Source organism: Gymnoscopelus braueri (genome assembly GCF_963280865.1).
Source record: "Gymnoscopelus braueri genome assembly, chromosome: 9".
Classification (NCBI taxonomy): Eukaryota; Metazoa; Chordata; class Actinopteri; order Myctophiformes; family Myctophidae; genus Gymnoscopelus; species Gymnoscopelus braueri.
The window spans coordinates 54,738,310-54,763,162 of NC_137610.1; the positions used below are offsets into that span (position 1 = coordinate 54,738,310).

Genomic DNA, 24,853 nt, shown 5'->3' on the forward strand with positions numbered 1-24,853 from the left:
CACCCCCCCAAAACAATCTTTTTTTGTCTCCATGGCGTGACTAATCGATAGAAGAAAAACATTTTTCCCTTTAAAGAGGCATGAAACCCAGATTTTGTAGTTTGTTTTCAAGTTCAGGATTAAAAACTACAGAAAACATGGCAGGCTAGCAGGCCTAAGCAACACAGCGCAGGACAAAGAACAGGAAAGCAAGACAGGCCATCTCTGCTTTACTTCCCCAGCTCACACCAAGCTTGCAGAAAGCTTGTAGATCTGCTATTTTCGCTAAGGTCAGTCTAGGACAACAACTTGCAAATTCAGCCTACAGTGTATGGTTTCATCTGCCTTTAAAAACGGCCTCTGCCTCCTGTCCCGGGGCAGAGGCATCTGGTTCATGGTCCCAGAACCTCCAGTGGTTTGAATCTCTCTCTCTCTCTCTCTCTCTCTCTCTCTCTCTCTCTCTCTCTCTCTCTCTTCCTGACATGAACCCTCTGGCCCGTCTCAATTATTTGACGTAATCACCGAATTATTTTTACATAATCGTCATAATCGTTTCCGTGTTGAAAAATGTTCCTACCTTTTCCAAAAATAGCAGAAATAGCAGATCTACAAGCTTACAACCGTGCTTATAGATCATCTATTTCCGCTTTTTTTTAAATAATCTTCCCTCAAAGTTTTTGATTACGAAGCCTAAAAGCAAAACAGTTTTTTTTGTATTCATACGTTCCAATGTTAAATGGCAAAAACACAATTAAATTGTTAATCACGATTTAATTATTTGTATGAAAATTAATCATCAACTTAAATGTTGTAATGGTGACGCCCCTACATGCACCGCGTTCCTTTCTTCTGTCCCTAAATGTCCTCTATTGCTTTTTCATTCAGGGCAGGGATCCATTCACCTTCATTTCCACATGCTAAAAAGATTACTTCTGAGACTTTTTGAGACCTGTGTCGAGAGACGGGAAACTAAAGAACTAGACGGAGGAGGGTTTATGATACCTAATGGGCCCCCCGGCCCCCCGGCCCGCGCCCCAAAAAGAGAAAACAACGTGTCGCTTCAAATAAAATGTTGGCTTTTTTTAATATATACATTTTATTATGAGAATTTCCCCAGATAGGCCAGGGTTAGAAGAGCACTTTCACCTATTGTCCACCTTATCTTCATATAATTGGTCCTCACTAATGCTCTTTATAATATGGCATCGCTTCTGTCTACTCACTCTGTGTCTCATTGTGGTCTGTGGACAGCTCAGAATCCTGCCTACCAATGACATCATCAATAGCGATTCCAAGCTAATAGAAATTGCAGCCTTTCTCTGTCTGGAAAGTTAACACTCAAAAAGGACATTGTTCTTGCATTCATTTAAAAGAAAATATATATATATTTTTAATCTTGTTTGAAATGACCACTGAAAATGCAGATGTACTAATATAAGTTGTACTTCTAGGTCCCTTTCCTGAAAACTACAAATGACGGGAGTGAAAATGAAGTTACACCCGTAAACCTGTGATGTGACGATGAAGCTGGAGTACAGTAAGTCGATTGGTAGGCGGGTTTCTGAAGTGTCCACAGTCCTCCTCTGAGACACAGAGTGAGTAGACAGAAATCTGTGCCATCTTACAACGAGCATTAGTGAGGAGTCTGAGGACCAACTACCGGTACATGAAGATACGGTTGAAACTGACTGGGTGAAGTGCTCCTTGTGAACGTGGTTCATTTCCTGCATTGAAAGGGAAACGCCCCCCAGCCAGCAACCAACCTTGCCGCCACAATCCCCCCCCCCCCCCCCTCTCTCTCTGGAACAGGGTTCTTCAATGTTTTTCAGACCAAGGACCCCTTAGCTGAGATAGAGATGAAGCAGGGACCCCCCACAACATTAAAATGGGTGGTTAAATGTGTGTTTTCAGACATTTAACCACTTGAACCCTCAACACTTTGTAAACTTGACCTTTGGCTCTGTACTTGGTCTGCCTATTTTCCCCCCCCCCGTGCACCAAACCTCTTTGCCCTAAAAATAGCCGATCTGCAAGCACACGACGCGTTGTGAGCTTGCAGATCGGCTATTTCCGGCCAATGCCCCGCCCCCCAGAATAGGGATGCTAGGGTTCAAGTGGTTAACGTATAAAATAAAAAGTTCCTATCGCACAAAGATTTGGCGACCCCTTCCCCAGGTGTCTCAGACCCCCTTGTCGTGGAACCAGTGGTGGAAAGTAACTAAGTACATTTACTTAAGTACTGTACTTAAGTACAATTTTGAGGTATTTGTACTTTACTTGAGTATTTCCAATTTCCAATACTTTTACTTCTACTCCACTACATCTCAGAGGCAAATATTATACTTTAACTCCACTACAATTATTTGAGAACATTAGTTACTAGTTACTTTTCAGATATAAATTATGATATTATGAAACATACATTAACCACTTTAGCCCTGTTTTATACATAGGCTATTTGAAAATAGCCGATCTACAAGCTCACAACGCGTCGCAAAGCGACGCGTTGTGAGCTTGTAGATCTGCTATTTTCAAACATGTTAGTACTTTTACTTTTGGTACTTTAAGTACATTTTGATGCCAATACTTTTGTACTTTTACTCAAGTAAATTTTTAATTCTGGACTTTTACTTGTAACAGAGTATTTTTATTTTGCAGTATTGGTACTTTTACTTAAGTAAAGAATTTGAGTACTTTTTCCACCACTGTGGAAACCCCCCCTTGTTGCTCTGTTAGAACTCGTAGGGCGACACGAACATGGTGACCTTGGTGAGGTAGCGTCCCAGCAGCCTGTTCCTCTCCAGCTCGCTCATCTCCACGTCGGCCTCCAGCGCGGCGGGGCCCACAACGGGGCTGACCAGCAGCAGCGTGCCCGTCTGGCGGCCCGAGCGCTGCACGCTGAAGTGGCTCCGCCCCCGGCCGCCGGCCAGGCCGAAGCGCAGCGTGTCGCCCAGCACGCGCGCCGCCGACACGCGGAAGAGGACGCGCGGCGCCGTCATGTTGGAGACGACCGACAGGTAGTGGAAGGAGACGGAGTTGGGCGCCTGGGCGCACGCCTTGTCGCCCTGCATGCACGGGTTCCTCTCACAGCGCCTTGGGGAGACGGGGGGGACGGGGGGACGGGGGGGCATGAATTGGGGGAGGGGAGGAGAGACAAGATCAATGTTAATACAGTTTACAGTCAAGTATGGTTGCAATTAACCCTTTAAGGCCGGGAAGGGAACGCTTGTGTGTCATTTTAAGATTTCTTTGGCTATTCAAAAATAGCAGATGTACAAGTTCATAGCGCGGCACCGAGCGCGGCTTGTAGATCTGCTATTTTTAGAACAATCTCGAAAATGTGTGCAAATCTTTTATATACATTTTTTTTGCTCAAATCTTTGCTTCTGGGGGTCCCTGGAAAAAATAGTTTTAGATGGGAGGGGGTCCGCGGACAATTACATATTATTTTGGAGGTCCTTGACATGGAAAAAAGTTTTAAAACCGTTGATAATACAGCAACATAAGTCAAAAATAAAATTTAAAAAAAACTTTGGGAAAAAAAAACTGTTCGGATTTAGAAGACATTTGTATTGTCTTTGAGTTAAAAACTTTCGCTTTAAAAAAGTATATATATATTCAAACTAAAGATTTGCACACATTTTCACGATTTTTAAAAAAAATAGCAGATCTACAAGCTCGTAGCGCGGCACTCGGTGCCGCGCTACGAGCTTGTAGATCTGCTATTTTTATCTCCTGTTTCTGTAGCATGAGGCAGCTTCATATACAAGCATACATGCTAGTCTGTCACAGGGACATACTGTACCCCCAACCCAAGCCTTGATGCTGAGCGCCAAACAGGGAGGCACTGGGTCCCATTGTTATAGTCTTTATACTGTATGACCCGGCCGGGGAATTGAACCCTCGACCTCCCAGTCTCAGGCCTCCCACTCTAACCACAAGACCACTGAGCTAAACTGATCACAATAACCACTTAAACCCTCTATACTCTATACTTAGTAAACCAAGCGAGTTGAACATGCTCTCTACTTGGTCCATGCGTTTTTTCCCCTCTGCACCAAAATTGCCACATCGTGTTGCGACGCATTGTGATGAGTTTTTTTTTCATTGTGATCGCAATGTTCCCTCCAGATTAGGGATGCTAGGGTTAATAAGATATCAATACAAATCATAGTTTATAACGATGCAAGATAATTAGCTGTAGGCTGTACCTGTGGTAACGCCTACAGCTAGACTACCAGCTATAGCGTCAGTGGCCAGAACGCTAGTATAGGCTGGGCCTGGGCAGGAGCGGGTGCACGCGTTATTGGGCGGATTTTGGGCGTTTTTTTGTTTTAGGGTTAGGTTATTTAATTATTATTTTTGCCTGATTTTACAAATTTTGTAATCAAAAATTTTATTATAATTTTTTTTTAAAGACACATTTTTTGTCAAATTGATTGGGTTGGTCAGCTTTCTATGTGGGTGGGTCACGGCCCACCCAGGCCCACCCATGGCTGCGCCCCTGGCTAGCGTTAGCTATTCATAATCGGCTTCTCATCTCCGTTCGTAATACAACTCCCTGTCGCCCCGGTGTGTCTGTACGAGAACACCACTGGTGTGTCTGTACGAGAACCACTGGGAGTCTGAAGGCCGTTTTAACCCATTAAGACCGGGAACGCATCTGTGTGTCAATTTTAGATTCCTTTGGCTATTCAAAAATAGCAGATATACAAGCTCACCGAGTGCCGCGCTACGAGCTTGTAGATCTGCTATTTTTTTTTAATCGTGAAAATTCGTGGCAAAATCTTGGAATATATATTTTTTTAAAGCGAACATTTGTAAAATATTTAGTTCCAGGGGACCCCCAGAAGCAAAGATTTGAGTTACAAAAGAAAAAGAAAAAAAATCAAATATTTGCACAACTTTTCATGATTTTTCAAAAATAGCAGATCTACACGAGTGCCGCGCTATGAGCTTGTAGATCTGCTATTTTTGAATAGCCCAACAAAATCAAAAAAATTACACACAGATGCGTTCCCGGTCTTAAAAGAGTTAATGGGTTTTTTACTTTCAAGAATTTGGGGGGCGACGCAGTAAAGACACAAAGGCTTAAAAAAAACTCAGGCCTGCATGGAACCTACAGGAATAGTCCAGATGCAATGTTGTGGGTCTCTAAAGGGAAGGAAGCCGGCCGGGTCGGTGAGGGAGAGCGCTCGAGTCAGCCGCGGTCTCTCACACGCCTGAGATTCTTCCAGGGTTCACAGAGAATGTGTTGTTCAGATACAGTAACAGACACTCTTCTTCTTCTTCAAACACCCTCTAATTTCAGCCTCAATCTGGCAGACTGCACACACACACTCACGCACACTTTTCCCTATCGTTTCTTCACACAACAATAGGAACTATGATTTGCACACCGAACCAATAAATCAGAGCGGATTCCTTCATGACTATGATAAAATGAAAAAAAAAGTCTCTCCCGACCGCTATGGTAAACAATGTTTCACACTTTTCTCGATTCTCATCGCCTCGTTCAACCGAGTGCAGCAGTCTCCAGGCCGACCACCAAGAAGGACCACCGTCATTCTTATAGGCGTCAAAGTCATTTAAAGCTGGTCATGGGGTTAAAGTGTCAAGAGAGGGAGGCGAGGTGGTGACAAGTTAAAAACTCTTCCCGTTCGCAGCAGAAGTGCTTCATGACTTTTAAAACGGTGGTTCTCAACCTCTTCTGGATCCAGGATCCACTTGAAGATCTCAAGGCCACCCATCAAGTGGTCAGATGAGAACCACTGTTTTAAATCACCGTTCAGAACTCAGTGGATGTCTTTGTGTGTTTTTGCAGTTAAAGGTAGGGTAAGTGATGTTTCTTCGTTAAAATAAGTGTTAAATAGCTCTATATTCTGATAGCACTCGTTGCTATAGAGTGATTGTTCAGTAACAGGAGTCTCCATGTCTCTCCAGCTCTTTATTAAACCCGAAAAAGCATTTTCAGGTCATGATACCAATCGTATCCAGTCAGGAGAGACCACTCACACAGGACACAGATTAAACACGTGAAATTGGAAGTGATGACACAAAGAAATGAGCAGACAAACTTTAAGCTGATAAATGGGTACTCTCTTTGGCCACCCACTTGAAAATGTATTTTCTGTTTATTAAAGAGTTAGAGAGACAGGGAGACTCCTGTTACTCCTGTTAACACGCTATAGCAATGATTACTATCAGAATATAGTGCTTTAACCTTTTGACAAAAAAAAACCAAACATTTTTCACCAAAAAATATCACTTACCCTCCTTTAACCATTCAATCCGGGAACGCATCTCTGTCATTTTAGATTTCTTTGGCTATTCAAAAATAGCAGATACAAGCTCATGACGCGGCACCGAGTGCCGCGCTACGAGCTTGCAGATCTTCACATTTTTGAAAGATCTTGAAAATGTGTGCAAATCTTTGAATACATATTTTTTAAAGCGAACATTTGTCAAATATGTTGTTCCAGGGACCTCCAGATGCAAAGATTTGAGTTACAAATGTTCACTTTAAAAAATATATATATTCAAAGATTTGCACAAATCCAAATATTTTTCAAAAATAGCAGATCTACAAGCTCGTAGAGCTTGTGAGCTTGTATATCTGCTATTTTTTTTGAATAGCCAAAGAAATGTAAAATGACAGGGGTGCGTTCCCGGTTTTAATGGGTTAAAATAAAAGGCTTACATTGATGACGTCTTGATGTAGGTGGCGTTCTTCATGTGAGGACACGCCACGCTCACACACTGGAAGCCTCCGTACGTGTTCACACACTCCTGCTCCCCCGTGCAGTTGCTCAGCCTGTTGCCTGCACACTCGTCCACATCTACACAGAGGACGAGACATGAGTGATGAGTTAGCCAGTGGTGTAAAAAAACACTCACATTTTGTACTTAAGTAAAAGTATCAATACCACAAAAATATCGGTAAAAATTGTTTTACACTGGTGACAAGTACTGTAGCTGAAAGTCAGCGGTGAAAGTACTGTATGAAGTGCCATAAAGTACATTTACTCAAGTATTGTACATTTACTTTACTTGAGCAATTATTTGACAGCTTCAGTAACTAGTTACTTTGCAGATTTAGATGTTTTTATACAAAGAAATGCATAACCACTTAAGCCCTATTTCCATACTTTGGCTATTTGAAAATACCTGATCTACAAGCTCACATCGCGAGCTTGTAGATCTGCTATTTGAGAAAACCTTGACAAATTCTGACAAATTGTAAGTATATTTTGATGACGGGCCTTTTACTTTAACTAGATCATTTATATGTTTTGGTATTGATACTTTTACTTTATCAAGGTTGCCATGAGAGATTATTAAGTGTGCCTGCCATGCAATGGCAGTGGCACACTTGTTGCATTCCGCCATATTTATTAATCCAAGTTTATTTCACGCATGAGGTTTTCGTCCGTCCGTACAGGCCGCACGGTTTGCACTAGCGCAACAATATATACATCAAAACGTGCGGCTTGGTCGGGAATCGTGTGCTCGGAAGTGAATTTCCGTTACGCGTTACCATTGCGACGTTATTAGCGAAAAACTGCTAAACCCCGCCCCTTTTGGCCGCACGTACCGCGAAAAAAGTTTCTCCTCCCACACGGTTTACTCGTTAGTGCCAATGTATACATCAAAACGTGCGGGACGACCGGCCCACTTACCGCATTACTTTTCTCACCGTTTCGCGTTACCACGGCGACGTTATAGGCTAAACAACGTAGCCACGCCCCCTTTTCAGTCCAAAATTCAGACTTTTCCTACAAACCTACCCTTCATCATCATCATCCTCATCTAGGATGATGATGTAATGAACCTTTTACATTGAAATGGACCACGATCTCTTCTCCTCTCATCGGCCACATGGCCAACTGGTTATCAATGAGTTTGGGTGTTGGGGGTCCGGGGACCCCCAACCACGTAGCCACGCCCCCACCCACGTAGCCACGCCCCCTTACAGTCCCCCATTCAAACCCATGTTAACGGTTACAGATCCGGTTAAGAGTGCAGGTTGATGGGTGGACATGTTTGGGGGTTGGGGGTCCGGGGACCCCCTACCACGTAGCCACGCCCCCAACCACGTAGCCACGCCCCCTTATAGTCCCCCATTCAAACCCATGTTAACGCTTACAGATCCGGTTAAGAGTGCAGGTTGATGGGTGGACATATTTTTGGGTGGACCATATATTTTTTTTTTCAACATTTTTTTTTTCCGAACTTCTTTTTTTCCCGAAATTATTTTTTTCCGATTTTTTTTTTTTTTTTTCACTTTTTTTTTCCCAAACTTTTTTTTTTCGATATTTTTTTTTTTACACCAAAACACTCTCTGAGGGGTATGCAGCTCAATGGTCCAACCGGGACTTGGACCTCTTCACTTCTAGTTTGAAAAGTGCCCAAAATGCTCCGAAACTTCGCCTACCCCCCCTAAATTGGGGTCTGCGAACACATGCGTCACAACAGGAAGTGGATTTATCACTTCCGGTTTTGAAAAGTGCCTGAAATGCTCCGAAACTTCGCCTACCCCCCCTAAATAGGGGTCTGCAAACAAATGTATAATGGTCAGTTTTTGTGTCAGACCTTCAGAAGTGGGTGAAACAAGCACTTGAAACCATTTGAGTAATTGTTTATATATTAAAATAAATTATTAGATTTTTTTCAAACATTGTTTTAGATGCCCATTTTTACCTTAAATTTTTCGTTTTTATAATTTTCCTTTATTGAGTTTCGGTTTATTTTTTATTGATTTTATAATCATTATTTTGCTGGTTTTTTCTTGACTTTTTTGGCCGCCCGGGGGGATCAAAATGCTACTCCTCCCACACGGTTGACACGCCCCTGCCAATGTATACATCAAAACGTGCGCAACGACCGGGCCGACCAGGCTATTACTTTTTTCGCTACCACGGCAACAAAGCCCCTCAGCCAACTCCTCAGCCAACGCAGGCACACTTAAATTTTCGTAGGAAATTTGTTTCTAGTTATCTTTACATTTGATACATGAGTCATCTTTTGTTGTTGTTACGTCTTAAATAGTTCTATATTCCAATAGTAATGGTTTCTGTAGTGTTTGTTCAGTAACAGGACTCTCCCCTATCTCTCCAACTCTAACCCCAATCAGGAGAGAGAACCCATAGAATACGAGATACACAAGTTAAATTGGAAAAAGCAATTAGCAGACAAAATTGGAACACAATGACATTTGAGCTGATAAATTAGTTCGTTTTGTTTACTAAAGAGATGGGGAGATCCCTGTTACTGAACATACAAGATAAGGCCAGGAGAACATAGAGCTTAAACTTTTTAACAATAGACAAAAGATGATCACTTACAGCACCTTAATCTAGCACGGCCAGTGACATTGTATTTATGAAGGGAACTACGCAATTTAACGTTTCTCTTATTCTGAAACACCTAAACCCCAGCGTCCGTATCGAGGGAAAGCTTCCACAGAAAATAGCTGATCGACAAGCTCACAACCTGTGGCACTGCGACGCATTGTGAGCTTGTCGATCGGCTATTTTCAGCGAAAGCTTTCCCCACAGTAACAGACACTAGTATAGAGCCCTGAGGTACTCCGGTCAACCACGTAGGTTTTAAGTGGTTAACCCATTAAGACCGGGAACGCATCTGTGTCATTTTTAAGATTTTTTTGGCTATTCAAAAATAGCAGATCTATAAGCTCATAGCACGGCACTGAGTGCCGCGCTATGAGCTTGTAGATCTGCTATTTAAAAAAAAAATCTTGACAGTTTGTGCATATCTTTGAATATACAGTATATGTTTTTTAAAGCAACATTTGTAACTCAAATCTTTGCTTCTAGGGATTCTACAAATGTCTTCTAAATCCTAACAGTTTTCTAAACTTTGCTACATATCAGTGGTGCTTAAAACTTTTTCATGTCAAGGACCCTCAAACTTATATGTATTTGGCCGCAGACCCCCATCTGAAAATATCTAGTTTGAGGGGACCCCCTAGAAGCAAAGATTTGAGTCAAAAATGTTCCCTTTAAAAATACATATGTATTCAAATATTTGCACAAAATGTCTGACCTTTGCAGCTGCGTCCGTCCCTGGACAGTTGGTAGCCGGCAGGACACAGGCAGTGGAAGCTGCCCGCTGTGTTCACACACTTGTGCACGCACAGACGCCCCGGCTGGCCCAGAGGGAACACCTCGCACTCGTCAATGTCTGAAACAAAACATTCAACATCATCATCATCATTTCCATGCAGTGTTTAGGTCTATAGGTCTGCAGTAATGAGCCATAACTCCCCTTTATCCCACATGATATGTCCTTCCCATTCCAGAAATGTTGAACGTCGAACGCTCTGATTTCATTTGAGCGTTTGGGGTTTAATTAAATCATATGAAATTATAATGAATCCATTCTAAACATATTGAGTGATTTCAGCGTAATGCAGTGGTTCTCAACCTGTGGGTCGGGACCCCCAGCGGGTCCCCACATGATTTTGGGGGGGGGGTCCCCTGAAGACAGTAAAGTGACAATTTTAGAAATTTTTAATACCTAAAAGAAAATAAAAAAGACCGTTACTGCATCAAAAGTAGTCAACAAACTATACAATAAAAACTGGTCAAACATTGGCCAAATTGTCAAATAATATAAGAATGATGCAAAAAAAAATAATAATTGCTGATAGCTATTTTCACATTATTTATCTGTGGAATCAAACTAAATGTAATTCCTTCAATTCCAAGTGCTTGTCAGGGTGGGGGGTCCCCACTCCCCAGCTATTTTGGGGGGCCGTGGCCTGAGAAGTTTGAGAACCACTTGCGATGTCCAGAAATGCATCTGTTACCATGGTGATGGCTGCTACCACGGTGCAGTCATGCAACCTTTCGTGCAACCTTTGCTCCTTTTTCCAAAACCTTTCCTCTGAAACTGTGGGATCCTTTTAGCCGTGGGCGTTTTGCAGAAACCAAAAGGTAGAAGAGCCAATCGGCGTCTGTGCTCAGAGCCCTCCACTTTTTGGTTTCTGCTAAACGGCCCACCCAGCACTTGGGGTCTGCAGAAGAATGAATTCACGTGACCGGGATGGTTTACCAGCAGTGTTGATTTCGTCGACTATAACTATACTAAAACTATACTATAACTATACTAAAACTATACTAAAACTACGACTACCTTTTTTCACTGCCGAAAACTAAATGAAAACTAAGCTATGACGACTAGAACTAAGACTGAATACTTTTACAATTTTTGTCAACAAATAAAAACTAGACTAAAATGTTAGTGAGGAGAAGAGATCCAGTAGAACTAAAAGACAAGTCATTATATGTTTGGCTGCGCTCGGGTGTTTGCACTCTGAAAATAGCAGATCTACAAGCTCACAACGCGTCGCGCTGCGACGCGTTGTGAGCTTGTAGATCTGCTATTTTCAGCATGCAACCGAGTGTAAAATCAGCCATTACGACGCCATCAAGGCACCACCAACATATATTTTAGTCGACTAAATCAACTGTAGATTTAGTCGACTATGATATTTAGTCGACTAAAACTAGACAAAAACTAAAACATTTCTGATGACTAAAATGTGACTAAAACTAAATCAAAATTTGCTGTCAAAATCAACAGTGTTTACCAGGCTATAGGGATCCCTTTGCCATGAAAAGAAAAAAAGGAAACGGTAGATTCCTAACCCGTGCAGACGTTGTTATCTCGCCCCGATATGGTGAAGCCCACGTCACAGGTGCAGTGGGTGGAGCCTAGGTACTGGGTGCACTGAGACGGGCGCACCAGGAGGGAGGGAGGGGCCGAGGTGGAGGTGGGGGAGGAAGAGGGGGAGGAAGGGTGAGACGGCGCCGGAGAGGAGGAGGATGGAGAGTCTGAGGAGGAAGCAGATCTGGACGCGGAGGAAGAAGATCTTGACAAGGAGGAGGAGGAGGAGGAGGAGGAGGAGGAGGAGGAGGAGGTGGCGTGAGACGTGGGGGCGTGAGCGGAGAAGGAGGGCAGGGAGTTGCTGGTGCTGTTGAAGACTGGCAGGGGAAAATAACACATCATCAGACATTACCTAAACGCTACACACACACACACACACACACACACACACACACACACACACACACACACACACACACACACACACACACACACACACTCACACACACACACACACACACACACACACCATGTCTGAATCATACACACAAACCCAAATATTTCAGTTAAATCATTAACCGTTTTCAACCCTTTCCTCCTTCTCCCTTATTTTGGGGCATATTAAAGGACGATTTTCAGCCTATCTTCATGTAATTGGTCCTCACTAATATTCATGATAAAATGGCACAATTTTTTCCTACTTGGTCTGTGTGTGTGAGGAGGGCTGTGGACACTTCAGAAACCCGCCTACCAGTGACAACAACATTTCTATTTTAGTATTTAGATTTTTATAAACGCAAGACTAATGGTTTCTATTATAGCATGCTAACGTTCCAAGAAGAGAAAGCCTGCAGTTTCTATTAGCTTGGATTCCCCATCGATGATGTCACTGGTAGGCGTGTTTCTGAAGTGTCCACAGCCCCTCCTCTGAGACAGAGTGAATAGATTGAAATGGTTCCATATTATAATGAGCATTAGTACCGACTATATGAAGATGGGTTGAAAATGGGTGAGGTCGTCCTTTAAGTATTAAACAAAAATGGACAGAAATGATCAAAAACAGCCAAAAATAAGCAGATCTACAAGCTCACATGTTTGCACATGATGCGTTGAGTGAGAGCTTGTAGATCCAACCCATTAAGACCTGAGGCCGATTCGACAACTCCTTCTAAATCGGTAGTTCTCACACTTCAAAAATGTTCAAAAATAGCAGATGTACAAGCTGCTGTTTTTGGACAGCCAACGCTAACATCTAAAATGACACTCAATGCTTTCCCTGTTTTAACGGGTTAAAGCAGTGGTCCTCAAACAGTGGTCCGGGGACCACCAGTGGTCCTTGAGGGGGTTCCAGGGGGTCCCCAGCAAAAAGGTGTTAATATACATTTTCACCCTTTTTATCCATATTGTATACGTTGGCTATTCAAAAATAATAGATCTACAAGCTCGCAGCGCATCTCGAAAAATCTTGAAAGTGTTTGAATAATTTTGTATAATTTTCTTCTTTTTTTTTAACACAGATCTTCTCTTCTGGGGGTCCCTGGCATGAGGAAGGCTGGGGTTAAGTACAGTCCAGGGTGTCTCAGGTATTGAGTGACTCACGTCTGCACATGGGCTGCTGGCCGCTCCATTTGAGCGACTCCAGACACACGCGGGTCCGCGGGCCGAGGAGGTCGTAGCCAGGCTTGCACAGGAAGTGGACCTCGTGTCCCACGCTGAACACCCTCCCCAGTCTCCGCCCGTGGGTGGGGATGTCTGGTTTGGGACACGTTGCTGGATGGAGACAGAGATGGAGAGATGTGACTTTAAGCGTTGCCAGACATACAGTACCATAATTATCCTATTTGTGTACATTTTATTTTACCTCTATGTACGATCAATAAAGAAATGTACGATCATTTAGCCATATCACGAAAAGGTGCATTTTGCCAAATAGGCTCTATGCACACAGCAGCCATAGAGTACAGAAGTCCTGACGTCACTCGTTCATCCCCTGGTTCCTAAAGTCATTTCTCTATGGAGAATAACATTGGGTCATCTTAGAATCGTCTCATATAAGAATTGTGATCCAAAAATAAACAAACTGTCTCTGCGATATTGTCAGGGAGGAGGTTCTGTATCGTTTATGATAGTCAGTCACTTATGTTTGATACAGTCTGTTTCTGGCGAACATTTTATTAATTCGGCGGAAGTAACATTATCATCCATAAGAGTCAAACCGTCGGGGGTCATTTGTTTATTTTTGGAACCCAGTTCTTATTTGCGACATTAAACACGTCTATGGGGATTCAGAACGGGGGGGGGGGGGAACCGCGAACCAGCTAGACAAACCTGATGTGTAAATTACGTCAGACTTCGGTGCTCTATATTGGAAAGAAATTGGGCCCCTTCCTTACTTCCTTCACAGGTGTTACCAATCATACTAATGAAGTCTCTGTTCCATTTAGTGTAGCACAGTGGTTGTCACATTTCTTAATTTCAAGGACCCCCATAACTCTGTGAGTGTACAAATGGAACCAAATGGACCCTTACGGGTCCATTTGGTTCCATTAGTACACTCTCAGAGTTACAGAACCACCATAAGGGGCCATTTGGGAACCATGAGGGACCACACTTTGAGACCCACTGGTGTAGCAGAGTGTTTCCAGTGAGCCAACATGCACAGCGTCAGCCCCCTGACTCTGTTTGAGCAGAATGGAACAGAGCCTTCATTAGTATCACTGGTAACACCTGTGAAGAAAAGTAAGGAAGAGGCTCAGTTTCTTTCCGAAATGGCCAATAGCATAGAGCCTATTACACAGGCTTTTCACACTACGGATTGAGAAAAGGTAAATCCGATCCTAGATCTGTACTTTGAGGTCTCATCTTTCCAGGCTTGTATTTGTGTTAAGGTTCAGTAAGTTGCCTTCTTCCACGTAGCATGTGCTGCGTTTTTCCTCGAGTAGGCGTGCACGCCATTTTTTGTGAAATAGCATATTTCCACGTGTGATTTATATGTTTGGCTGTGTGTGTTACGATAGTTTTCTTTCAAGTATGATCATTTGAAGCCTCCGGTATGATCATCTATACACGTTTACCATCTGGCAACACTGGAAGGAGAGTAAAAGATGGCAGTTGCTCTCTGTCACACACAAGCCCAGTGGTGGAAAAAGTACTCACATTTTTTACTTGAGTAAAAGTATCTATACCTAAATGTGGAAATACTCTGTACAAGTAAAAGGCCTGTGTTCAAAATGTTACTTGAGTAAAAGTACAAAAGTGTTGGCATCAAAATATACTTCAAGTACCAAAAGAAAATAGCAGATATACTTCAATAGCAGATATACTTCAAGTACCAAAAGAAAATGGCAGATCTACAAGCTCACAACGCGACGTGTTGTGAGCTTGTAAATCGTCTATTTTCAAATAGCCTATGTATAAAATAGGGCTACAGTGGTTAATGTATGTTTTATAATAATAAATTATATCTGCAAAGTAACTAGTAACTAAAGTTGTCAAATAATTCTAGTGGAATACAATATGTGCCTCAGAGATGTAGTGGAGTAGAAGTAAAAGTATTGAAAATTGGCAATACTTCACTAAAGTAAAAAATACCTCAAAATTGTACTTAAGTACAGTACTTGAGTAAATGTACTTAGTTACTTTACACCACTGCACAAGCCTACAGGTGGGACTTGAATCTCAAACCTTCCACTGTCTGCATCAGTAAATCCTGTAGCCACCGGGTGGATACTAGATTAGATTACATTTCACTTCCAAGAGTTACAGTAGTCAAAGGCAATACCAAGGGATACAGTATGTATTGATTTATGCAAGCATGGGATCATTTCATTTTCTTAAGTACAGTGGGACCGCTCTGCCACACAACATAAACAAAATGTGTTTTGTGTGCACAAGGCAATAAACTTGAAGTTGCAGCTAATGAACAAGAATCTATGTAACAAGCTGAGAACGTGGTGCAGAGCTTTGCGTTGCCAGGGTTACTGCGCTGACAAAGCAGCAACGTGCTGATATAAGCCTGTTGTTCAGGTTTTCGGTGGCCATGCATTGTGAAATGGATGAAATAGTCTCTTTCTCTCTCTCTCACTTTTCTGCCCCCTTCTTCCTCTCCTTATCCCTCTGTCTGTCTGTCTGTCTGTCTGTCTGGCGCTCTCTCTCTCTCACACTAAGCTCTGGTCTGAAATCACATACAACCAGTGGTGAAAAGTAACTAAGTATATTTACTCAAGTACTGTACTTAAGAACAATTTTGGGATACTTTTACTTTACTGGAGTATTTAAAATGTTCTACAGTATACTTCTACTCCACTGCATCTCAGAGACAAATATTGTACTTTTACTCCACTATAATTATTTGACGACTTAGTTACTGGTTACTTTGCAGATTTAGATTATTATCACAAAACATACATTAACCACTTCAGCCCTATATATTTCGGCCATTTGAAAAGTGTCGATCTACAAGCTCACAATGCGTCACGATGTGATGCATTGTGAGCTTGTAGATCTGCTATTTTCAAAAGATTTTTTACACATTTTGTGAAACTTGTGAAATGGGACATTCTGCATAATGACTACTTTCTACTTTTTTTCCCTACTTTTTTTTTGTAATTTTATCCCGCGATTTTGTAACCCTATTTTTTACACCCAGTGCCAATTGTCTATGTAATCCTGGGCACTACCTTCCCTCTGCCAACCTAGGGAGGCCAGGGCCGAGCTCATGCCTCCTTCAATGCATGAGAGCCAACTGACCTTCTTGTCACCTGACAGGGGAGAGTTTCCCTGGTTGGACGTAGCGCGTGGAAGGAACACGTTATTCCAACCAGTTCCCTTCCCCTGCATCAGGCGCCCCGGCTGACCAGGGGGAGGCAGTATAGTGACCAGGATTACTGCATGTTTTTGTGAGGGTACCTACCCTAGGAGACACGGGAGAACATGCAAACTCCACACAGAAAGGCCCTTTCGCCAACCCCACCTAGGGTATGGGCACTGATGACGCGGAGGAGAGAACACGCCCCCAGCGCCCACAGCGTCCCCTGCGGGAATCGAACCCAGGACCTTCTAGCTGTGAGGCGACAGCACTAACGACTGTGCCACCGTGCCCCCTCTACTACTTTCTACTTTTGGTACTTTAAGTACATTTTGATGCCAACACTTCTGTACGTTTACTCAAGTACATTTTGGAATTCTGGACTTTTACTTGTAACGGAGTACTTCTTCTACATTGCAGTATTGATACTTTTACTTAAGTAAATGAATGGAGTACTTTTTTCACCACTGCATACAACCTCCCTCTCTTCCACACTTCCACACTTTCTTTCTTTCTGTCTCTCTGTCTCTCTGTCTCTGTGTCTCTGTCTCTGTCTCTGTCTCTCTGTCTCTCTGTCTCTGTGTCTCTGTCTCTGTCTCTCTGTCTCTCTGTGTCTCTGTGTCTCTGTGTCTCTCTGTCTCTGTCTCTATCTCTATCTCTATCTCTATCTCTATCTCTGTCTCTGTCTCTCTCTCTGGTTTGTGCTGACCAAGCCCCTATAGGACCGGACGACCGGTTGGGCTTTTTGAAGCAAAACGTTTGTGTGTTTCCTCATTGCAGTCTGACTGGTACTGTCCAGATTAATCAAGTTTGACCTCACAGGGTTCATGGGCTCGACCCAGCGTAGCCCCTTTCGGGACCCTGTTTACCTTTTTTATATTTGGGAAGGCGGTATCCAGGGTCCCTTGACGCTCAAACCACTCTCTCTCGTACTCGCGGCTACCACTGTCTGGTCTCGGGCTAATAGCTCGTCGCTTAGAAGTTGCAGAGATTTCTCAAAGGTACCCAGAGATGCAGTAGTAGTGCGCCCGAAAGCTGCATTAATCCGCACGGATCGGCGATGCCGTTTAACAATTTGAATAATTTAGTAAAACTTAAGCTCCTCTCTCACACTCTGCTCCACTGCCCATGTCCCGCCTCCCTGCGGTGACTGACAAGCTGCGCGTCCTACGTTACTGCCTCTGATTGGCGAGCTCCTACATGCTTGCATGACAATCACAACGCGGGGAGGCGGGACATGGGCAGTGGAGCAGAGTGAGAGAGGAGCTTAAGTTTTACTAAATTATTAAAAATGTTAAACGGCATCGCCGATCCGTGCGGATTAATGCAGCTTTCTGGCGCGCTACTACTGCATCTCTGGGTACCTTTGAGAAATCTCTGCAACTTCTAAGCGACGAGATATTTGCCCGAGACCAGACAGTGGTAGACCAGACAGTGGTAGACCAGACAGTGGTAGACCAGACAGTGGTAGACCAGACAGTGGTAGCCGCGAGTACGAGAGAGAGTGGTTTGAGCGTCAAGGGACCCTGTATACCGCCTTCCCAAATATAAAAAAGGTAAACATGGTCCCGAAAGGGGCTAGACCCAGCGCCATAGGGGCTCAAAGCGTGGGCTCACTGGTGGAGGTAGTGACGTATAAGCATAAAGGACACTAGAGCGCATGCGGTTATTATTATGACGTCAGTAAATCAACGAATACCTGCAATAGTCCAGTGTCCCTAGGGGACATGCATGCACCGTCATTGAAATGAGAGTCTGGGGATTTTAAGTTCTTCCCCCGCATATTATATCGTCTCTGTCGGGTGCGGTTCAGCGTCTTGCCCAAGGACACTTCGACACTAACTCTGGCGGAGCCCGGGATCGAACTGTCCGAGCGGCCACACTCTACCTCCTGAGCCGTCTGCCGCTCTACGGCGCTGACATCAGGCATGTCCTTATTAAGAATCCGGGAGGACACTTAAGCCGAGATACTGCCAGGGAAGCACTGTGTACTTGGAGGACTACCACTCGGCCTTAGCCTGGCTCCTGCAGACCCTGAAATGGCCTGGTGACGCTGTAGAAGGCGGGGTTTTCTCGGTTGAAAATCTAAACGACGGCCCGGCCCGATCGGGATAATCCAGTATGAACCAATCGCCAAAAAGTCCCACTATGACCACGCCCCCATCTCAGAAAACGGCTGCACTGAGAGGGGCTTTCAGGCTGAATAATGGAGGGAAACCACGTGAGAATTCAGGCTCTGAGTGTCAGGCTAACTCGGCCTCTCTACTAGCTAACGGACTCTCTCTCTTTCCCCGGTGATTCGCCCAGGTGGGCGTGGTTTTGAGGTTAGGTTTAGGCATAGTTTTTGTGAGATTAAGGTTAGGGTTATGTTTAGGCATACTGGAACCACGCCCCCACCTAGGCGAAACACCAAAGACAGAGGGAGTCCCCATTTATCCTTTGAACTTGGGTCTCCGGATTTCAAGTCCTGACCCGAGAAAAAAACTGGAGATTAAAACCATATAATAAGCTTTCGGCGTTGCAGAGAATCAGCACTCATGCTCAGTATACCTGTACCTACGCTGGGTGAATAAAGGAAAGGTTAATCTCTCAAGAACAGATTCTGCACTGCGTTGGAATCTGTCGGGGAGGTTCGTCATAACGTTTGCGCATTCAGATCAGGAAGCAGGCCGCGCTTTACCCAATCAAATGTAGTGGGCGGGATTCACATGTCCGTCGATTTTTCCCCCTCGAAACAAACCCAAACTAATTTAACAATAGCGTCCGCGGAGCAAACAAAACCACGGAAAGATATTCACATTTTAACTTACTCTTTCATCATAGAAACAAGTGGGCTTATAACCAAAACCATCCATGTTCTCTGGGAGAAGTGGTGTTAGTGTTCCGTGTAGAAATATTGTTAGTGGGAATGAAAACATAGTGGCACCCACCGGAAGTGAAAGCTGAAGGCAGACCAAAACCCCGGTTTCCTTGCGCTCTGCTTCCGCCCAGAGCCAACAGACATAGAACAAACAGCAGAGGGCGCTGTTTTTCATTTTCAGTTGGCTTTGGGTTCCCAGATTGAGGAAAGGTAAACTAAACACATACAAAGTGTGTGCTGCTGCTCACCGTTCTTGGTGGGCTTGGGCTTGGTGTTGCTGGGTGCCATCGTCATGGTGCTGTTCTGCAGAGCTCCCAGCTTCTTCCTCAGAGAGCGCAGGCTCTGCTGATAGGACGCCTCATGTGTCGCCAGCATCTTCTCCACCTGACGCAGGGAGTTCTGCAGCTCCTGGTTGGAGGGACAGTTCTGTGGGGGGGAGGGGGGACGACAAAGTACAAAACTGTTGTACTGAAGTAAAAGTATCAATACTGCTAAATAGAAATACTCTGTTACAAGTAAAAGTCCGGAATTCAACATTAACTCTTTAAGACCTGAGAACGCATCTGTGTGTCATTTTTAGATTTCGTTGGGCTATTCAAAAATAGCAGATATACAAGCTCATAGCGCGGCACCGAGTGCCGCGCTATGAGCTTGTAGATCTGCTATTTTTGAAAAATCGTGAAAAATGTTGTGCAAATCTTTGAATATATATATATTTAAAGCGAGCATTTCTAGCTAAAATGTTATTGCTTCTGGGGATTCTACAAATGTCTTCTAAATCAGTTTAAAACAGTTTTCTGAAACACTTATGTTGCTATAATATTAATGTCAGTGTCAAGGAGCCCCACAACGATATGTATTTGGCTGCGGACCCCCATCTAAAAAATCCAGGGACCCCCAGAAGCAAAGATTTGAGTAAAAAACAATTGCTTTATAGAGATATATTCAAAGATTTGCAAAAAAAATACACGATTTAAAAAAAAATAGCAGATCTACAAGCTCATAGCGCGGCACTCGGTGCCGCGCTATGAGCTTGTATATCTGCTATTTTTGAATAGCCAAAAGTATAAAATATGGATAAAGTGGTTACACAGATGCGTCCCCCGGTCTTAAAGGGTTAAAAGTATGGTGGAGGGTGAGCAGCAATTTTAGCAACAGCAATGAACAGCAGCGCAGCAGCAACAGTGTGTGAGCAGCCAAAGCATGCAGGATGAGAAGTGCAACCTTCCAGCTTAAATAGAGCGGTCTGAGAATGAAATTCATTCATTCAAGATTTATTTATTCTCGAAATTACACTGAGTAATTAAACTCATTTGCAGTGTCGTCGAGTAATACAATACGGTGCAAATTCAACAACATCACAGTTTAAAAATACATTGCATCTGGGAATTGGAAAAAGAAAAAGGCATACAGTATATATGTGAGATATAAAAAGTTTTTTTTCCCAGAGTTCTAAAAACAATGACACATTGTGGTGACCTGTTTGGTTCTAAAAGGACTGAAGGGTACTAGAGTGGTTCCTTTCAATGTAGTCTGCAGGTCATTCCATGTGGTACAGTAGGACCACAGAAGCTAAAAGCAGATCTACCAAATTCAGAGTTGACCTTGGGCACCTTAAATGTGAGAGAACTACTTGAACGGGTGTGATAGGGTCCAGCGGGGCCCATTCCAAAAATGATGAGATGTAGCTATAGGACAATCTCCAAGTATGGCTTTATATAAGAACAGATGCCAGTGCAGAAAGGAGTGTGAGTGTGTGAGTGGATGAGTATGTGGAGCTGACGTGGTCCAATAGTCGGCCACCAACACCCTGACGTGGTCCAATAGTCGGCCACCAACATTGACTGAGTTCCCTGACAGAACTTGCTCTGCATGTGCATCATGTCTGTGACAGACAGGCACAACACTGACTCATCTCTGTGTTGTCACTGCTGTCGTATCCAACTGACTCACCTGCCAGCAGTGGTGGAAAGTAACTAAGTACATTTACTTAAGTACTGTACTCAAGTACAATTTTGAGGTATTTGTACTTTACTTGAGTATTTCCAATTTCCAATGCTTTTACTTCTACTCCACTACATATCAGAGGCAAATGTTGTACTTTTACTCCACTACATTTACTTAAACTTTAGTTACTAGTTACTTTTCAGATATAAATTATGATATAATGAAATATACATTAACCACTTTAAACCTATTTTATACCTAGGCTATTTGAAAATAGCAGATCTACAAGCTCACAACGCGTCGCATCGCGACGCGTTGTGAGCTTGTAGATCTGCTATTTTCAAATATTTAGTACTTTTACTTTTGGTACTTTAAGTACATTTTGATGCCAATACTTTTGTACTTTTACTCAAGTACATTTTTAATTCTGGACTTTTACTTGAAACAGAGTATTTCTTTTTTTTTTTACTAAATTTTATCCCTCGATTTTGCAACCCTTTTTTCACCCTGGTGCCAATTTGCTAAGTGATCCTGGGCACTACACTCCCCCCACCAGCCTAGGGAGGCCAGGGCCGAGCTCATGCCTCCTTCAATGCATGAGAGCCAACTGACCTTCTTGTCGCCTGACAGGGGGGAGTTTCCCTGGTTGGACGTAGGGCGTGGAAGGAACGTTATTCCAACCAGTTCCTTTCCCCTCCATCAGGCGCCCCGGCTGACCAGGGGGAGGCAGTATAGTGACCAGGATTACTACATGTTTTTGTGAGGGTACCTACCCTAGGAGACACGGGGAGAACATGCAAACTCCACACAGAAAGGCCCTTTCGCCAACCCCACCTAGGGTATGGGCACTGATGACACGGAGGAGAAGACACGCCCCCAGCATCCACAGCGTCCCCGGCGGGAATCGAACCCAGGACCTTCTAGCTGTGAGGCGACAGCGCTACCGACTGCGCCACCGTGCCCCTTTACAGAGTATTTCTATATTGCAATATTGGTATTTTTACTTAAGTAAAGAATTTGAGTACTTTTTCCACCACTGCCTGCCAGTGAGGAGCCCCCACCGAGAGGATGTAGCACCTCTGTCCTACTCCTCCCGCCCAACACTCCCCGCTGACAGGTGCCGCCCCAGCCCATAGGAGTACGTGCAATGACCAATATCACCCTCCTCCCCGCCCGGCTTCCCTCCCCCGAACACGGGCCAACTGTGTTCGTGTAGACGCTCCACAAAGCCGGATGCACCACGGTGGATTTGAACCCGCAACCTCTGTGGTTGTGGGCAGTGACTTTACCGCTGCGCCACCCGAGCTCCTTTGATGTCTTTTTCAACAACAAGCCCGGTGCAATCCGACGGTTGAAACAAAGCCGACCAAGCTCGGCTCGGTCGGCTTTCGACGCTTCCCTACAACTTGTGACCCGACGCCACAGTGTACCCACCGCCCGTTCAACAGAAGATCGTCTGTGCGGTGGAGAGCTACCTTAACACGTGTCGTTATCGCTTTAACTTGTAGATCTGTTCTCATTCCTCAACGAAAAATACAGCACGTTTCAGGCCAACACATCACCACAAAGTATAAATTAGGCTTAAGAAAGTTTTATTAGAGACAAGACAAAATGCTACTATATAATATTGGGACATTCTCAGATAACATCTCTGTGTAAATTACCATAATAATGGCTACACATCTATGGTTACTTTGAAATATTAGATGTAAATTCCACAACTTATTCATAGGCCACCAAGCTACCCTCAAATGTAACATGTTTGCTTCAAATGAAACAATACGAATAGGTCAACTCATTACTATTTACCAGTATGCGGCTTCACAAAAACATTATACTGTGTAGTGTTTACAGAAAGACCCAAAGGTGTTAAATCTATGTATAGAAGTGAGGTTTTCAAGCTGGTGTGAAAATCCAGTCTCCCATAATTACAGCTGTAACATGTGTGTGAAAATTGGCCCTGCGCCCCAGAGAATGACCTCTCACTGCATGGGCTTAAACAACACTCTGAAAAACAAGTCATGTGTTGTTTTTCTTTTGTTTTCTTTTATAATTAAAATGGAAAGGTGACAGATTAAATTGAGTTTAGTTTTACAGATGACTCAGGAGTCTCCTTATCCATCACTTGTAAATTGCACATTTTTGGAATCATTCTAAAACCTGGTTGACAGTTAGCCTGTAGGCACATTGATAACAAAGTTTAAAGTAAGCGTTCAGCAGAATACATTGTAACTTTAGCCGGAATAATTCAATAGAAATGCACTGCAAATGTTGTTAACATGGCTCATCCTTGTATTTGCATATTGCTGCCTTTTAAAAATATATATATATCTTAGTGAATGAAGACGTTGACTTGAATCTATGGTAAATGATTCAAGAGCAGTCTGTTGAATATTGTCTAACCCTTCAATCTGGGGACGCACCTCTGTCATTTTAGATTTCTTGGGCTATTCAAAAATAGCAGATCTACAAGCTCATTGCGCGGCACCGAGTGCCGCTCTATGAGCTTGTAGATCTGCAACTTCTTTTAAAAAATTGTGAAAATTTGTGTAAATCTTTAAATATATATTTCTTAAAGCAAACATTTGTAAAAATTATTTGTTCCAGGGACCCCCAGAAGCAAAGATTTGAATTACAAATGTTCGCTTTATTAATATATATATTAAAAGTTTTCACAATTTTTCAAAAATAGGAGATCTACAAACGGAGTGAGCTTGTATATCTGCTATTTTTGAATAGCCAAAGAAATCTAAAATGACAGAGATGCATCCCCGGATTGAATGGGCAAAGCAACAACAAAAAAAGGAGGGGAAAACAACTAAAAGTTAACAGGCTAAATTGACAGACATTTGATTGATAAAGCTACTCACCTGAGCAGAGGTGGAATAGAAGTGATGCAGACACAGCACCACCATCACAATACCAACAAGCTTCAGCATTCTGAGTCCTGGTGTAGAAAATCCACAGTTTAGTCACCTCACCCGAACTTATAAATCTGCCCTCAACTAACCCAAATAATAAGAGAACCAGTGGAGTTTTTAGAGGGTTTTCTGTATGGCTTTACAGAGTGGTCACAGCTGTAAAGCAATCTTTGAGTTCTCCTCCTTCAAATATAAGGACCCAGACTGACTGACACCGACCTCAGCTGTTCCCCTGTAGCTACTGTACAGTTTCATCTTCCCCTCCAAGAGGCTTTTCTTTTTTTTCTCTCTCTCTCTCTCTCTCTCTTTTTTTTTTTTAGGAGGCACTTGCCAAATTTCTCCACGCATTCATTCAACCACTGACGGGATCTTTTAAAAGCCTGAGATGAAGTCCAGACAGAATATAGTGCAGTGGGTTGAGGACAGTGGGGTGTAAAGTAACTAAGTACATTTACTCAAGTGCTGTACTTAAGTACAATTTTGAGGTGTTTTTTTTTACTTTACTGGAGTATTTCCAATTTTCAGTCACTACTTTTACTTCTACTTCACTACATCTGAGAGGCACATTTTATACTTTTACTCCACTACAAATATTTGAATACTTTATAGTCACTAGTTACTTTTTAGATTTTGATTATTATTACAAAACATACATTAACCACTTCAGCCCTACTGTATATACTTTCTATCTACAAGCTCACAATGTGT

The 24,853-nt window shown here is 43.2% G+C and overlaps 1 protein-coding gene across 1 annotated transcript; it reads right to left on the reverse strand.

Moving 5' to 3' along the window:
* Positions 1 to 2,633: 2,633 nt before the first annotated feature.
* On the reverse strand, positions 2,634 to 24,349 carry LOC308091703 (fibulin-7). Its single transcript, XM_080437381.1, has 7 exons — positions 24,095 to 24,349; positions 19,526 to 19,703; positions 13,210 to 13,380; positions 11,652 to 11,987; positions 10,045 to 10,182; positions 6,680 to 6,818; positions 2,634 to 3,072 (listed from the first exon to the last, which is right to left on the reverse strand). The coding sequence occupies exons 1-7, from the start codon at positions 24,161 to 24,163 to the stop codon at positions 2,712 to 2,714; spliced, it is 1,392 nt and encodes a 463-aa protein (XP_080293507.1). The 5' UTR covers positions 24,164 to 24,349; the 3' UTR covers positions 2,634 to 2,711.
* Between the last annotated feature and the right edge of the window lie 504 nt (positions 24,350 to 24,853).

What these genes read in the sequence shown, in the direction of transcription:
- LOC308091703 (XM_080437381.1), bottom strand. Translation starts at nt 24,163, where the DNA reads ATGCTGAAGCTTGTTGGTATTGTGATGGTGGTGCTGTGTCTGCATCAC. An exon ending in GCCCAAGCCCACCAAGAACG is followed by an intron (nt 13,381 to 19,525) that starts GTGAGCAGCAGC and finishes GTCTCCATCCAG; the next exon opens with CAACGTGTCCCAAACCAGAC. An exon ending in AGATAACAACGTCTGCACGG is followed by an intron (nt 10,183 to 11,651) that starts GTTAGGAATCTA and finishes GTTTTGTTTCAG; the next exon opens with ACATTGACGAGTGCGAGGTG.